The sequence below is a fragment of the Aythya fuligula genome, chromosome 6, assembly GCF_009819795.1.
Source record: "Aythya fuligula isolate bAytFul2 chromosome 6, bAytFul2.pri, whole genome shotgun sequence".
Lineage (NCBI taxonomy): Eukaryota > Metazoa > Chordata > Aves > Anseriformes > Anatidae > Aythya > Aythya fuligula.
The window spans coordinates 12838820-12855800 of NC_045564.1; the positions used below are offsets into that span (position 1 = coordinate 12838820).

The 16981-nt window shown below is 41.5% G+C and overlaps 1 protein-coding gene across 3 annotated transcripts in view; it reads left to right on the plus strand.

The window, feature by feature from the left end:
- The first annotated feature begins 6281 nt into the window (after nt 1-6281).
- INO80D (INO80 complex subunit D) overlaps nt 6282-16981 on the plus strand; it is a 44637-nt gene continuing 33937 nt past the window's right edge. For 2 of the 3 annotated variants that reach the window (XM_032189722.1, XM_032189723.1), the window contains exons 1-3: nt 7621-7926; nt 15752-15847; nt 15954-16200. In XM_032189722.1, the coding sequence (XP_032045613.1) occupies nt 15983-16200 (218 nt within the window). In that variant the 5' untranslated portion in view covers nt 7621-7926; nt 15752-15847; nt 15954-15982. Of the gene's footprint in view, nt 6533-7620; nt 7927-15751; nt 15848-15953; nt 16201-16981 lie in introns of those variants that run through there. The other variant, XM_032189721.1, reaches the window with a different exon arrangement.

Sequence of the window (16981 nt, forward strand, 5' to 3'; positions counted from 1 at the left end):
CAAAAAAATAGGCCGTTCATAAAAATAGTTGTAACTGCCTCATTTTCAAACGTATATTCAAGTGTAGCTAAGGGCAGAGAAGGAAGTGTCTGTAGCATTTCCCCAGGAAGGGAAAAATTTGGGATCAGTGCCTCAATCTGAGACCAACAGCAGCCACTGTCTTGCAAGAATCTTTGGTATGGGGATGTGCTGTATGTTACTGTTGAAATCATACTGAGCAGCAGCCTAACATCAGCCTTAATCCGAAGAGAAAAGTAACAAAACCTCATCTCTATCCCTGTCCCAAGACACTTCACCTCATAAAATACAGCAATGAAGGGCTAAGCCAAAACATCCTCTCCTAAAACGCAACAGCCTCTTAATGACCATGTTTTGTTCTTGTGATCTCATTTAAGTAGGTATTTCCTTCAGTGATGAAGGGCAGAAAGATTGACTCTGTCAGAGCACAAATGACATGAACAGAAAAGGTGTTAACAAGCAAGCTGATAGAAGAAAGCTTAACTGTGACTACCATCATAGGAAATTTATATATAAAGTAGTAAGTGATTAAGGGAGAGCACCTGGAAGCTGACTTCAATGACAACACAAGCTGTTATCAGGAGTACAAGAACACTTTCTGTGGGGTAAGCTCTCAGAGATAACAGAAAAGTTGTCTTGCCTAATGAAGTAATTCCTGTTTAGAAACAAAAACAAACAAACAAACAAACCACTAATACATATGTAATTTATCTCCTGCAGCTATCTGCACATAATGTCAATGAGGCAAGGTACCATGGGGAAAGAAGCAATTAAATTTACAGAGTCACAAGGAAATTTCTTGTCCAAAAACAAAACACTGAGGACAAGTACAAATCACAGTCCTCTTCATTGTGTAATGTTTTATCCAAAAGAAGTTTTACTGTGATGCATGTTAACTGAGGGGATGTTGTCAGCAATGTGTCCTGAAGTGTCTGGGTATCCAAAACTCCCCACAGTAGAGGGGCTTCCCATGCAGTCATGAGACGTACCTAAAACCTGGCAAATTAAACTCTTTATGAGTGACTCCATAATCTGCAAAGCCTCCTATGCTAAATGCTGTTAATAAATATTTTTCTCTGGCTGCATGCAAACATTCATTCTACCACAGCACCTAACGCTGTGCTGTATTTACCTGGTAAGGCCTCTTGGTGGTCTACTGAGAAATACTGGTTGGTAGAGACATCCCAGCACTCTAATGCTAATTCAACATTTTTGATAAACGCAACCAGTATCTCAAAGAAACACTTTCATTCTTTCTTGTCACCTTCTGTTACATCTGTGTCTATGTTTGAAAGAGATCAGAGATGAGAAACAAACATCAAAAAGAAACATACTAAAACCAAAGAGCTTAACATATAATTTTTTTCAAAATCCACTGGGATCTCATGACCCTAGGAACTAATTAAGCCTCATGCTTTGATGTTAGCTAAACTGTTTGAAAAATCCTTTCCTACATGCTTTTCATTTCCCAGTTATCCATCATGGGATATTCCACAGCTTTTTTGAAGCATCTTATACAGGTAACTGTCAGAAGACTAACAGATCGCTGATTTGGTACGCAGTGGGAATTCTCCTCTGTCCAATTTGCAGAGATGACCAAGACCTGCCATAACCTGAATGTAAGTGAATAACTGAAAGAAGGTCTGCTAACAAAGCGTGTAGCTTCTTAACCGCCACGGTTACAGTTACTGAAATATTGATAGACAAGTAAAAATACAGTAGTATACTTTCAATTAACAGTGAGCTTCCTAGTCAAATAGGACTGTATTAGAGCATTCTGCTGGGACAGTTTATTCCATTAATTTGTCTTCTATTTAAAGAAATCTCCACAGATGCCTGCAATGTACTCTGGACAACATTCCTATCACTGATAGTCGCGTTATTTTGTCTTTGCTGTGATTCAGGAGACAATACCATTTATTTAATGCAGATTAAAATACACATTGATAATTAATAGATTAGTAAAGTCTTAGTTAATTACTATTTTCAGTTCAGTTCACTATCATTTAATTACATTACCATGCTAGCAAGTCTGCTCCCAACTGGTTAAATACTCCCGCAACCTTACTCCTACTGAAATCCGCAGTAAAATTCCCATTGCTCCAATAAGCTTTAATGTGGATCCTAAGACTGAAAAACAAGGATAGTCATCTGTACTTTGTGTGGCTTTGCTAGCATTTATGACTAAAGGAAGTAAAGCAAAATGACTTAGCTCTGCGAATGGTTTGTCCTGTGGATATCTTGACTCCAGAACTCACCACAATTAAATAAACCAACACTACGTAAAACTGCTGCTCAAGGTCTAACTAAGATGAATGGATCTTATCAGATTTTTTTTTCCTCATCAGTGTTTAAACTCCTAAAGACAAAATCTTATACATAAGTGTGGCTCTGTGCATGAAAATCTCTAACAATCCGCCCAGAATTGTTCCTCCCCTTTCCAATACTCTCATGTATTTTAAATACATTGCTGATCACTTTCACAAGCATTTAAAGACACTGGAACCGTTTCCTCAGAACCTATGTGTCTGTCAAGCAGTAATACCACCCCACCAATATCATAACGCTGTTTGCTGAAAAGCTAAGACCTTCACTATGTGCACCAAGTCTAAGCCAAGCTCCAGAGGTGCTAGAGGTCTGCATTTGGAATGCATATAACTTTGGGAGAGAGTCAAAACTTCCTTTTTGAAGCGGCCTCCTCCAATAACTGGTCTACAACCTAAAGCATTTATTCCATTTCTTTTATTAGACTCACAAAGCTTATTCGCTATGATGCTGCCCTCTGTCTCACTATTAATACTAGTGAGGCACATCAGCAAAGTATGCCTCATTAGCTAGGAACTAGTGATTTAGGGAACATTAATTTTCTTTGACCACTCCGTGCTCAAGCACAGAGCATGTCTACTGGCTGGAGCGGTTGGTCCAGGGGTTTGGCCACGCAGACCTAGTCTGTAACGAGGAAATGAAATCTCCAGAATTCGCGTCTGCATTTTGCACAGGGAATGTTTCTGGCTTTGGGGTCACACGCTGTCCTGGTACAGGAGCCATGGACACCAATTTTCTTCTCTAAAATAATTCCAGAGTGCTGAACCAGTCTGTCAAAATTATGCGACTCACAAGTTACGAGTCTTGTCCATAAAAAATATTTTAGATATTTAAGATTCTACATTACTAGAACTAATAGAATTTGCTCCTTTGAAGTGTTAGTGTAACATTTTGTTGTGAGCAAATAAAAACAAATAAAATAATATTTGCAATTTTTAGCAAGTAGCTAAAAAGTAAATATTTTGAATTCTCTCAGGCAAATAAAGTTGTGTTAAATAAATTCCTCTGTACATAGTGTGGAGATATTCATTTCTCTGTTGAATAATTACACAACAGTCCATGTATTTAAGATCTAGTGATTTTTTCCTCTTTATCCTCCTTAAAGAGTTGTGCATTTTGTTTTGTTTTTCCTAGAAAAAGACACTCAAAAACATCCCTTTCCAATTTTCCTATTACAAATTAGATTCAAAATGTTTCTCTTTAGCATTAAGCTTCTGGTTTTGCAATTTACACACATCAAACAGATCTCAGGATGTCACCAAAATGTGTAATGCTACTATGATGCATGTTTAAATTTAGGCATGCACGTAATCCGATTAAAGTCAGTACCCGCGAAGTCAAGTACATAAGCCAAAGAAAGGGTTTAATATTGTCTCTGTAGTTGGATTCTCAAGTGCTTTCATAGCCTTTTCTCTAACACATTGTATCATCTGTGTCCCATTTTTAAAGAGTCCTCAGTGTGCTCTATGGGCGTTCTCAGAAGTCTCAGTACAGATCAGTTGTTTGTGTTACGCCTCTCTCTAAAACACTAAAATTTTCTTAACTGTGCAATAAAGAGAACAAACTTACATCTGAGTTACACTAAACTACTGATCTACTTAGAAGTGGCAATTCTTTTCAAAAAACAGTGCAGAAACTTGAATTCTGTATTCTAATGACCTCATAAGAGTTTTATGCAAGTAAGTATTGAGTAATTCTTCAAACACCTTTCAATTATTAATCAGGCCTCCAAGCATTTGAAAAACTGGGGTCTGAGAATTTGGTCCTTTACTTTTTTTCTAGAATAAAAGGAAATATTAGCTTATGCTGCATTTGTTGGATTTCTGAATCCATTGGCACAGGAGATCAATTATTTGTAATATTTCAAGGTTGTTTTTTTTTTTTTTTTTTTTTTTTTTTTTTAAATCATCCAGATCATGAGCAACATTTGCAATCCCTATCACTCCTGTAGTGAATTTTAAATATAAAATTGTAAAGTATTTTTGTTTAAATATCCTACAAAAATAATCATTACATGTCATGGTTCAAACAACACAATCATGACTGGTAAGATTATGAAGTGCCCTCCTTATGTGGCCTTCTACACAAACTTTTTAAATAAGATGTAGGAGCAATGCATTTGGTTATTACTATTTTTTCCTAGTGTCAGAGCAGAATAATGCATTTAATAAATTAATAATATGATTAAAAAAACCTTTGCAGTTAACTCCACAGAATGCAACACTCAGCATTATTTAAGTACGCTAATTGGACCAACCATAATCTTTAAAAAAAAAATAATCCAGTCGAGCAAAAATATGCAGTTTGATGCACAGACCAACTGACTTTTAATTATATTTTAATTCAAACTAATTTATCTAAATTAAAATGCCACTATAAACACACAAACTACGCTCACAATACTAGCAAGGCAACTTACAATGCATGTTTTCATAAGGGAATGTATCAAAATTCAGAAAAAAACATATATCTTTAAATAAAAGTTTACAGTAATTGAGATAATGCAATATATTTCAGATCTGACAGAGGCAAGGGAGGAAGTGATAAAAATTCAATACCTTCATTCACATGACTTCAGTCTGATTGCAGTTCAATTAGCCTATACCACCTGACTAATTTTTACAATGGAAAAAAAAATTAAATGCATTTTTTCATGCTCATTAGCTCATATAGCTCATTAGTTTTCTGATTATTTTATCTTCTTTCAGGAGAAATAAATAGATATTTTAGCAGTTCATCCCTGTACAGGGCTGAGTATAACCCTATTCCAAGCAATATTATCATAGGTCTGCTGAACACAGTGATCAGTGTCTTCACCTATGGATACAGTGGCATCTCACATTATTTTGACAGCTTTCCATACATTTTTAACAATTTAATAAAGGCTTCTGCAAAAAAGAAAAACACAACGACCATTCTGCATTACAAGGTATTGTAGTATAAATTAATAACATTTCTCAACTCTGTAAGAAAGAAGTCAGGAATAATGCTATTCATAAATATCAGGAACAAAGCCCCCAAATCAAAACAGTAACTTAAAAAGAACCAAAACAGATTTTTAGAAGGCTATAAAGTGCTTTGAAAATATTAAAAAGAAAATTCAATTATTACCTCCAATTTTTTTCTGAGCTCTATTTTTCACATCCCATACTGAAGGGCAGACAATGCTAAATTTACGACAGATTTGCAGAATTTTTAAGATATATATCACAGGCTCCACTCACTTGCATTAAATCCCCCAAGGCTTTTTTACACGACTCCCACCCCCCAAAAAAAAAAAAAAAAAATTAAGAGCTTTTTTCCTACCTGTACATTCAGTTTTATTTACAATGCCTCGAGAGAGAAGACATAACGACACAGTTCTACCAACCAGTCCCACATCAATTTCAGTTGTTCTACTGAGAGCAGCAGCACCAAAAAAGTTATACCAACTTCACACTTGTACATTAATTTTTAGAACTATCAATCAACAACGATAAAAACTTATCTACATTTTAAATTATAGGAAAAAAGATACATTTTTTTAATTTTTAAAGAAAAATAAAAGTTAAAAAAAAATGACCATACCTTCTTTTTTTTTTTTTTTTTCCCAGAAAGCTGATCTTATTTCGTTATAAAGAAAATTATCTCTTTAAGCCTCATGCCTTTGTATTTTATTTTTATTTTAAATAAAAAGTCATATAAATGATTAAAAAAAAAATTGTTTTTGGCCATTTGGCTCCCTCCCCCAAATTGACACTTTATAAAAACCTTCTGTACTTTTTTCCCCCTCCCTCTCTCCCTCTACTACCTCCAAGATGGTAGGAAAGTTGTTGTTTTGGAGGGCAGAGGAACCGCTCTCTGATGTTATGTCCTCTCGGTGCCTGTAGTGGTGCTGTAGGAGGCTGCTGGCTCTCTTCTTGAGCAGCCCCAGCAGCCCTGCCTTCTTTGCTGGAGAATATATTCAGGGATTCCCCTTAATAATCACCTACCCTCTGAGCACTTTGTAGTTTTAAAATAATAAAGAGCCCCCAAAGCTTCCTCCCCACAAAAAGCAGGATCTTCTCAGAGCCAGGGGGGCAGCAGCTCCTCAGCACAGAGCCCGAGCCCATTCCCAGTCCCTCTGCTGGGGAGGAAACTCTGATCTGTCAGCCCAACAGAGGGAAAGGGGGGAGAGGAGAGAGAGGAGAAAAAAAAAGCAGCTGGAAAGGTAAGCCAGGCCCGGCCTGCATCCCCGGGCTCGCGTAGCGCGGCAGGCGGTGCGAAGGGTACAGGGCGGGCGGGGAGGCGGGCTACGCGAGGCCGGGGCTCGGCCGGGGCGGGGTAGGCCGCAGCGGGGGGTGCGGGGAGCCGGGGGGGGTTCGCGGCTCTCGGGCGCCCAGAGGAGCCCCGGAGGGGGGTGAGACGGTGGCCGGGACCCAGCGGGAGGCTCGGGGCGCGGCGCTGCGGCGCCTTTGCCCGGGAGGTGAAGGGCGGCGGGGGAGAACGGGGGGGGGGGGGCGCTAGGCCTCAGCGCGGCGCGGCCTGGCCGCTCCGCTCCGCTCCCCGCCCCGCCGGGCCGGGCCGGGCCCCCCGCGCCGGGCCCCGGGCCCAAAGCGGGCCGAGCCCCGCCGCTGCCGGAGCCGGAGCCGGGCGGCCGGGGGGAAGGCGGCGGGGGCGCCGCGGCGGGGCCGCTTCCACCCCCCCCCAACCTCCGCGGGGCGGCGAAGGGGGGAGTGGGGGGGCGGCGGCGGGAGGGGCGCGGGCCGGGGGGGGCCGGGGGCGGCATTAATTTCCCAAAATGACTTTTAATGAGCGGCGGCGCGGGGGGGGGTGGTGGTGGGGGGCACCCCTGCCCCCAGCCCGGTCCGGGGCCGCCGCGGCGGAGGCGGTGCCGGTCCCGCGGGGCGTGCGGGGCCGCGGCCTGGAAAGTTTCTCGGCGTTTTTGGGGTGCTCGCCCCCCCTCGGCGCCCCCGCCTCGGCGGCCGCGGGGATGCACCGGGGGTGCCCCGGGACGCGGCCGCCGCCCCCCCCCTGCCCGCCACCCCCCCCGCACCCGTCCCCGTTGTGTCCCCTCGCCCCGGGTGGTTTCGCCCCGCAACTTTTTTGGGGGGGCTTTTTGGGGTTGGGGGAGGCCGTCAGAGTGCCTATAGTGCCCTCCCCCGGTGCTGTGCCCCCGTATCGGGGTGCCCCCCAAAACCGGGGGTGAGGGCGGGGGGTGAGGGGCCAGCTCAGCCTCGCCTCCCTGCCCTGCCATGTGCCAGGGCTGGGGGCTGCCCCTGGCCTGCCCGGGGTCCCATGGTCACCCCCAGCCCCACCAGGGCCGGTGGGTGTGAGTGGGCTGGGGGGACAGACCCCAGCCAGGGGAAGGGGCTCCCCTCAACAGCCAGGGCACAGTGGGACTCGGACTCAGGCCCCATCCCGCGTCCCCAAACGTGGCAAGGGGTCCCAGCGTGGGTCGGGGCCCGGTCGGTCCTTGGGGCAGGTGTGGGGTTAGGAGTCGCCTTCTCGGTGCTGCTGCCGGGAGCTGGAAGTGAAAGGATGCTTTTTTTCAGGGAAAGGAACGTCTGGTAGTTGTGAAGTGAGCCCACTGGAAAGCCAGCCAACACGCTTCACCCAGCACAGGTGAAATAGTTCTGGTTTCTAATGCTGGAGATGTGTAGTTTGGATTAAATGTTCCTTAAAATGTCTTTTAGTTTAGAAGGCTAATTGCTTTGTACAAGTAACCTTGAATAAATTTGGGGAATGACAGCAACACTTAGCTTAAAGCCTTATATTACACCATCTGATTAAAATATGTAGATCTATAGTTAGTTCTAACTTTGTTACTTAACAACATATGATGAGGGTTTATTTTAAGGATGCTCTCAATTTTTGAGGATTGGTATACTTAAAATTGGCAAATTTAGGGCAGTGCATCATTCCCTTACAGCTAAGCGTCCTATCCTGTGGGCACTGTTGTACTGTCGGAGTGTCATACTAAGACCTTACTGACCGGGCAGTGCTGATGATGGATAAACCCTAACACTAATGTTTTGCGTGTAGCTGTCACTCACAGGCCAGTGACATTTTCACAGCCATCTTCAACCTTTTATGTGATTTGTTTGTAATGTATAAGCATGTAAGATAAATTTAATTGTAAAGCTAAATTGTCTACGGAACGCAACCCCAAATTTACTTAGTAGGAGTAATTTTGATGTTTCAGTACTTCTATGATGAATGAATGAGTTTTATGTAGGGCCTGGTCCTACAGAGTTGCATGTACCATGCTCTCGCAGTATGGTAGATCCTCAGGAGGTACAAATTTATTGTAATACCATATTGAAACTTTGATAGCTTACAACTGCTAAAAGGCTGCTCTGTGAGGAGCTCTGCTGCTTTATTTTATTTATTGAGTATTCCCACTGAAGCAAGAATGATACTCTGGTATTGTGTGAAAATAAGTTTGTTTGTCTTTGCACCATTGGGACTAGAAATGAGGCTAAGGCATTTTATTTAACGTCATATGCAAGTGCAGGTTAGCTGTTATTTGAATAAATAAAAGACTTGGACTTATGGCTTTTTTTTTTTTTTTTTTTTTTTTTGTAAATTCAAGTGCAGATGCAAGGTATCCTGTGGTATGTTTCAGTCTCTGGTTTCTTTCTGGATCATGGTTTTGATATTTTGAGATAACATTTTAAAGTGCATTTTTTGTGATGTTGCAATTGCCTAAATGTTCCATTTATTGCTGTGTCTGAAGGCCTTCTTTCTGCAGCCCCAGTCTCCCTGGCAAACCCTGGTCTTGTTTATGGCCATGTTGAAATAAGCATGTTTCTGTGCAAGCATGAAAATCTGCCTGTGTGGATAGGACTGCAGGACTGGGGCCTTAGACCGTCAGGTCAAATAGAGAAATCCTTGTTCAAAAGACTTCCAGTGATATGGAACCAGTCTGGAGCCTTACTTAGATCAGGAATAACCATATTTAGGAAATGTTTTATTGAAATCTATAGGAGTGTGCTTGTAGCTATGGTTTTCAGTTACAAATCTTTCTACTGAGCATCTTTCCTCCCAAGAAATCCTTTGAAGTTTCTTAAATTCCTGCAGTCTTAAAAGCTTGTTGGTTTTCAGATTTTGGGCTGTCTTTGTCACATTTTATTTAAGGTACTATTTATCAGATGGGTGAATCAGGAGAAATTAACTTGCCTGCTGAAGTTCATTTTGTATAGGAAAACAAAAACAACAACCTGGTCAGTTTAGAATAGAAAGTGCCTTTCCCCCCCTCCTTAGTTATGTTTTCTGCTGTTGATTGGAACTTGTTACCAGTCTACATGTTATTTAGTTATTACTAGGAATAATACTAAAATTTAGTTCTGTGTTTATTGTATTATATTATGAAGCATAATTCATATTGTTGGTGTTGCTTAAAATGTAGTGCTGCTTTTCTGTTAATATACTGGATGTCCTTATGCAATATAAATTGCCTTTTTGCAGAGTAGAAGCTTTCTAAAAAGGCAGAATGAGGACGATTGTTGCTGCTTCTGTCTTCCTAGGTAGATTTTCACATGCAAAATTAGTCGAAAATATGATTCTAGGTGGCAACTAAAAATGTGTTGTACTATCTTATATGTTAAGTGCCTTGGCCTTGCAGGTAGATCTATTTGGGTACAGGCACACATATGCAATGCCTGTACTTGTGTGGGGCTCTTCAGAGGTCTTACTGAACAAGCATTTTCCTCAGGTTAATAAAATTGTCCCTTATAAACATCCATGTAGCTGACTTTGGTTGCTTCCAAGTGTTTTTTTTTTTTATCTCATTTTGGATGCTTTTACTAATAAGACTGTTTTGTTTCTAGAATTACAGCAGGCTCGGTTTGGTAGCTGAGCATGGTAGAGGTCTGAGTTGTTGAATGACCAGAGCTAAGCCAAAGTTATGGTTAAGTTGTAGGATGGGGACAGAAGTTACAGCTTTGTGGTGTTGATGTCAACCACAATTAGATGTGGTGTAGCTTCTCTTGATAGAACAGAGCACTTCCCAGAGAGATGCTCATTGCCTGGTATGAAATGGAAAGAAAAAGGAGTATTTTTGCTTTCTTTCTTTCTTATATTTTTACTAGGAGTATTTTTGCTTTCTTTCTTTCTTATATTTTTACTAGTACTGATGGGAAGGTTTTACAGTAAGGTAGCTTTAAATGTGTGTCTTTTTGTCATGATTTTTTATGGTCTCTGCTCATCTCTGAATGGATTAGATTGCATGTTGCCAGAACACCTTAAAATCCATATATTTACTGTTGGTCCCAGCAAAAGGGTCAGGCAAGTGGAACACAGGGAATTCATCTCTTGGTCAAATTGAAGAATTGGTAAAGCTACTATTTATGCTGCCTGTTTTTGTGGAAAAGCTGAGCTTCAGGGAGATCTGAGTTCTGCTTTCTAGCCTCAGGTTGATGGTTTTGGAAGCGTATGTAGACTGTTGTACCTTGTCTGTGAAATCTCATGAACACACCAAGCAATATAGCATTAAATCTGCACTGGTGTTAGGAAATTCAAACCAACACAGTTAAGATGTCTTTAGTCGTGACTTTTATTTGGATGCAGTCTGTGAACCTCTAAGTTCTCCTCTTAATCATACATATTTTAACCACGGATGTGTAATTGTGTTGCAATTTACAACGCATTTGGGGATTCCATTGCCTAAATTTGGTCTCATTTAGGTTGAATGTCAAATTCTGAGCATACATTTAAGAGTGTGTTTAACCCACATGGTTTAAATTATTTTATGCTCAGGGTTTTCTTAGGATTACTGATTGGGTTTTGGGACTGCAAATTTTCAGGCTTTCTAGTAGCCATTAACTTATCTGTAAAATACTGATGATGAAGGTACCAAATTTCAGTGTGACATGATACAGATACTCAGTATGATCTAGCAAAGATTTTTCCCCAAAGTTTGCTGTGACAGCATTTCCTGACCTCTCTGAAGGACCGTTTAACTGTTTGAGGAGAGGGTACGTGGAGTGCAGAGCTACAGCTTAGTTGTCTTGGAGTTGATGTGCGCTGCAAGGAAACCGATTACACCTCTTTGGGAGTGCTAAAAGCAGTTGTGAGCTGGCTTCTTCCAGTGCCTGGCAGCAGGCACTGACAGTTGCAGAGGTGTGTGCATGTGTGTGTTTAGGTCTTTTATTTCTCTTTCACTGTCACCTTGCAAACCACTCCCTGTTGTCTTACAGGCCACCAGTGGCTGCACTCAGCAGGACAAGTAGTTCTGCTCAAAGTGGTGCTGTCACAGAGTGTGACTCTGCTCTGGGTCCTGCCTGTCCTTGCTGGAAAGCTTTACTAGGGCACTCAATTTGTTGCTCTTTACATGTCCAGATAGGGCTTTTACCGCGGCAAGTAGATTCTCTTCCAGTCATCTGTTCAGGTATAAAAAGTGGGAGAAGGGGAGAAATTAATGTCACCAAATTACAAATGTTAGGGGTAAGGTTATAAGAACATAAGGAGTACCCTGCCGGGTAAGATTAGGGGTCGATCCTGCCCACTGTTCTGTCTTGGACAGTGGGACTAACTGATGCTATTTATGGACAGTATGAAAGCCCAGCTGCTTTTTATTTATTTATTTCCTCTTGCTCCTCCAACATCTGTATTTATGAAATTAGGCATGCTGGCGAGTATATCACTGCCCATTTCCTTTAGTATCTGTCCCCATTGTCTATGAACTTTTTGAACCTGCTGATGCTGTCTGCTTCCATAGCTTCCCATGACAGCAAGTTCAGCAGCTCACCACTTGTGAGTAGCAAAAATAAAGAAATATTTCTTTAATATATTTTGAGTCAATCTAGCTTTCTCAAGTGTCCCTAGTTCTAATGTTGTGTGATTTGGTACATGACTGCTCTGTATTCACCTTATCCCTTACCACTATCATGTTTTTCAGCATCACTCATGTCCTACCTACATTATTTCACAATGACAAGATTTCTGGGTTCTCTTCTGTTCTTTGCATTGTTGCTTCAGACTCTCTAAATCATTTGTTTAGAACCAGTTTGAGGAAAATGTAGATTCCTCAAGAAGTAGCCTCTGGTTTCTCATTCATGAGTTGTGGCTTAAGCCAGTGTGAGCACATGCAGGCATGAACTATGTTTGTTTTGAACCTCTCTGCAGCTTCAGCGTGGAGTGTAGTTGCAAACCCCAAAACTACTTCCAAAAGGTTTTCTACCCTGATATTTTTGCAGCGAAGTACAGCTGCTTAAGCTTTTGATTTTTCCAGGGGAAGTCCATGTTTCCGTCATCTCTTACTGAATCCTGTGGGACAAAAATAATTTCTCCCCCACCCACTATTTAGCTAAGTGTAGTTTCAGTTCTCTTCAGTTAGGCGACATGTGCCTGTTCCATGCTTGTGCTACTTTTGTGTAGCAGCAAAAAGCTCTGTTAAGAACTCCTGTCTCTTTTGCTCGAAATAAAATACTACATCAGATTAAATCAGAATTGAGAGATTAAAAAGTCGTTGTTGTATTTGTGTGTGTATATGTACGTAGCATGGAACTAAATGAAAAGGCTCGTTTTAGGCATAGCATGAGTTCAGTCTCCGGCAGCGCGCCTGCACAGTGCTGCTGTCTTTTGGAGGTCTGTATAGGAGTCTGCCAATAAAGATATCATTGCAGTTTGAGAGAATTGCTGTAGTTTTTCTATATAACCCTGTCTGCCAGGTGTATCAGCTCTCTTTCTGTTCATTACTCTGTAGTTGCTCTGTTCGATTCCTATCAGGATTTTTAATATGGTTATTTTTTTATGTGTATATATAGACCCCAAATACATGCTTGAGCTCGTTGGTTTCCCTGAGGATTACTTTTAGTATTTTTGCTTAAATGTTTCATATGGCATCATACTTGTGTCCTGCATCTTTCTGACAAGTGAGATGGAAAATACCGCGCCTTCCTTGACACAGTCAAGTTAAGTGCAAAAATAAGACTTAATTGCAAGCTAAATCCAAAAATAAGACTGGGGACACAAGAATAAATCCAGGATTATAGTGGCTGAGAACTGCAGTGTATTTTTCTTACAGAAACCTAACTTAGGAACCCCGGATATGTGTTTCTTGTTGTTTACTTTGGAACTGCTCTGAAAAACTCTTTTTTTGGTCTGTTGCTTGATAACCTTCAGGAAAGAAATATTGCTGGGTTGTGCAAAAGAGAAGGAGGTCATTGATCAATCTAAAAACTCTACAAAGCATAATAGCAGTAGCTTGAAAGGTGCTGGTAAATACAAGAGAAAGAGAGCAGCGTGTGAGTAACCCCATCTTTGAAGATTCAGATGTTCTTTCCAATTTTTCATCCTGTCCAGCATGTCACAAATACAAGCCTTGGGTAGCTGTTAAGAGCAGCAAACTCCAGAGCAAAAGACTTTGTCTGTTGCACTCTGTGTAAGAGATGCAATTGGTTGAGACCCATTTGATTACTCTCTCTACCATAGTAATAGAGAGAGCTGTTTATCAAGCATTTGGGACTCAAACCCAGGTCACCACCTATTGCTAGGCTGTGGGATTTCTTTTCTTTCACATAGTTGCTTGTAGGGTAGATATGTTGTGAAGGGCCATACGCCAATGATCAGTTTTAAATTTATGCACTCTGCTTTCCTGTGCTCCCCTGCATCAAGGGAAAGGTGATAGGAACTGTTTTTGATGTCTGTGCTTGTGTTTTGGCTGTTTGGTGTAAACAAAGTGCCAGGCCCCTGCCCTGGAGTGTGGAAAGGGAACTGTGTATGAAGAGGAAACATGGGGTGATCCTAGTTAATGTCAAATGATTAATCAGGTTGCTGGTGTTCATGCCACCTACGTTTTGTGGCAAGTCTCCAATCTGCATGCTGTATGTGCTGCATGTGTACTTGTAAAACTATTTAAATAATTGTTAAGTGTGTCTTTGAATTTTTAGTGCTTCTGTCCTGGCTGTACAGCTAGATGTGTGCTAATGGAAGTGTCAGCTTTATGCAGTTTACTGCTAGAGGTACATTAGGGTGTTTGGTTTTGTCATAGTGACTTCAAGTACCACAGCATTTGGGGATCCAGGAAAGTTACTTTTTGTTTTCTCAAGGTGTTTTTATGCAGTGGGGAGAGAAGTCCTGTTCCTTCACCAGAGGAAGTGGGATCTTTTCTGTAAAGGCCATAGGTTCCCTTCCCTTGCCATCTGGGGCCTTGGGAATAACTAAGTCAGTTGAGGTGGTAATCTGTACATTTGTCCCATGTCATTTACTACATATTTCCTGAATATCATCTTTATGTATGTTCTTTGCTTGGTATATAATGCGTATGGAACTGAACTGTACTGAGCACACCATCTTCAAGAGTTTATTCCTGTGCTTCAGGATGACCTTTCTGAGTAAGAGCTGCCTTTTGCAGGTTAAGCTGGCTCTAGCAAAGGAGCTGCAGGTTGTATGTACTGTTAAATATTCCTTGATGCTGCTTTGTTGTTTTGTTTTTTTTTTTCTGTGTGTGTGTTTAAAAAAAAATTGATTGCTAAAGACTGCATAGTGGTGGAAAATCACAGAATCACAGAATTATAAGGGTTGGAAGGGACCTCCAGAGATCATTGGGTCCAACCCCCCTGCCAAAGCAGGTTCCTTAGAGCAGGTTGCCCAGGTAGGTGACCAGATGGGCCTTGAATATCTCCAGAGGAGACTCCACAACCTCCCTTCCCTCATAGGGAAGATGCTCCAGGCCCTGTATCATCTTTGTGTCCCTCTGCTGCACTCTTTCCAGGAGATCCCTGTGAAGAGTACCTTAAGTTTTTATGAATTTGGTATTTCATTGCAGTGTGGGAATCTGTTTTGGGGCAATGGGGAAGAAAACGGCCTCCTGCTGAAATGACATTTCAGCCTTCCTGGGGTCAATGGGAGTAATCATTAAGGACAGCATTTACATAAAACAAACACAATAAGGTAGGTGAAGCTCTGAAGGATTGTGATGACCTTAGGAAGGACTTTATACTGATGCTTGCAAAAGTTTGTGCAACTTTAAGATGTGAAGTCTGTTCACCAGGTGTGATAAAGACAGATTAAAAAGAAAAAGTCCTGCACTGCATGATAAAATTAATATTTGGTAGAGCAAAGATACTTAAATAAAAACCTTTATTGTGATCAAATGAGTTAATGTTATGCCAGCATTCAACGTGATTCCTGAAAACAGGTAATCTAATTTGTTGCTTAACCTTTTTCAACTTGTAACTCCTAATAATTTACTGGTAGATGAGTGGAGGTTTTTTTGGCAGGTTTAAGCAAGGTGATGGTAAACTTTTTTTCTTCAATAATTTCCTTTTACAGTTTCCAGAGATCTGTGACTGCTAGTTGAAAACTGTTGTGCTAATGAATTTGGTTTATTGGATGCTACCTGAATCACAGGTTAAGTGGCTGCTTCTAGCCACTCACTTATTAAGCAGGATGATCCTATCTGTTGTATTCTGACTGACTTTGACCTTTTTGATATTTTCCGTAGACAATCTGCTTCATCTTGATTCATCATCATTCCAGGATAGTGGTGTCCTTGGGGCTCTCTCTTAACATTGATATGATACAGAAGATTTAAAATCAGGTATTGTTTTGGGTCCCTCCTTCCCACCAACATGAAATACACAATGTATAACTGAATGCATTTCCTTTTCCTTATGTGATTTTTCTTAATATTTTGGTTCTTTCAGCTGATGTTCACAAGGAATAGAGTCACGTGATGTATGAAGGCAAACACATACACTTCTCTGAGGTTGACAATAAGCCCTTGTGCTCGTATAGCCCCAAACTGTGCAAGCAGAGGCGACTTAACGGCTACGCCTTCTGTATCAGACACGTTCTGGAGGACAAGACTGCCCCCTTCAAGCAATGTGAATATGTGGCCAAGTATAACAGCCAACGCTGCACCAACCCCATCCCCAAATCTGAGGATCGTAGGTGAGTGGCGGTTGCCCGTCTGCGATGTGGGAAGTGTCTGGGCCGTAGGCATGAGCTTCCTTTTACGACTGTGCCTGGTTTCAGGATAAGGGAGGAACTGGCCTGAGTGAATTGAATTCCAGGATGTTTCTGTGAGGGTTTTGTTGTAAGACCAGTAAACTTTATTTTATTTTCAGTGGGCATCAAGTACACAAAGGAGGCAGTAACTTACTCCCAAGGAACGTACTCCCAAGTTTTCAGAAGAGTTTATTGCTTCGCTCAAACTCACTATAAATTGTGGATCAAACCTGCTACACAATATCTGCAGATCTGACTAATTTGCCATGTCACTCACAGTATGTGCTCTTAAAAGGACCCACTTGTTTGGCCAGCTGTGGCAAAAGCACACTTTCAACTCCTTTTTCAGGATAAACAGTTGAAAACGCATACCTTCTGGGCTTAGGGAACAGTGACACACAGGGATGAAAGCGGAATTACAGTTCAGCGATCTTGCTTTAGTATGGATCTGTGGTGGTATATTACTGGAATAAAATACATACTGCTTGATAACAATCAGCCAACTGCGAAAGTGCTGTTCGCTCCCTTTCTTTGCTTCCTCTCTTTTCTCTCCCTCTCCCTGCCCAAATGAAGATGCCTGAGGTGCCCACATATTAAATGGCTTGTGAGAGATAATGCTTGAAGATGTTGGAGAGCTGAGAATTCAAACAAGTTTTCCTAAATTGCAGCCCATAGTGTATCCACGAGGGCTTTTTTTTCTTGCTCTTTAAGACTTCTTGAAGGC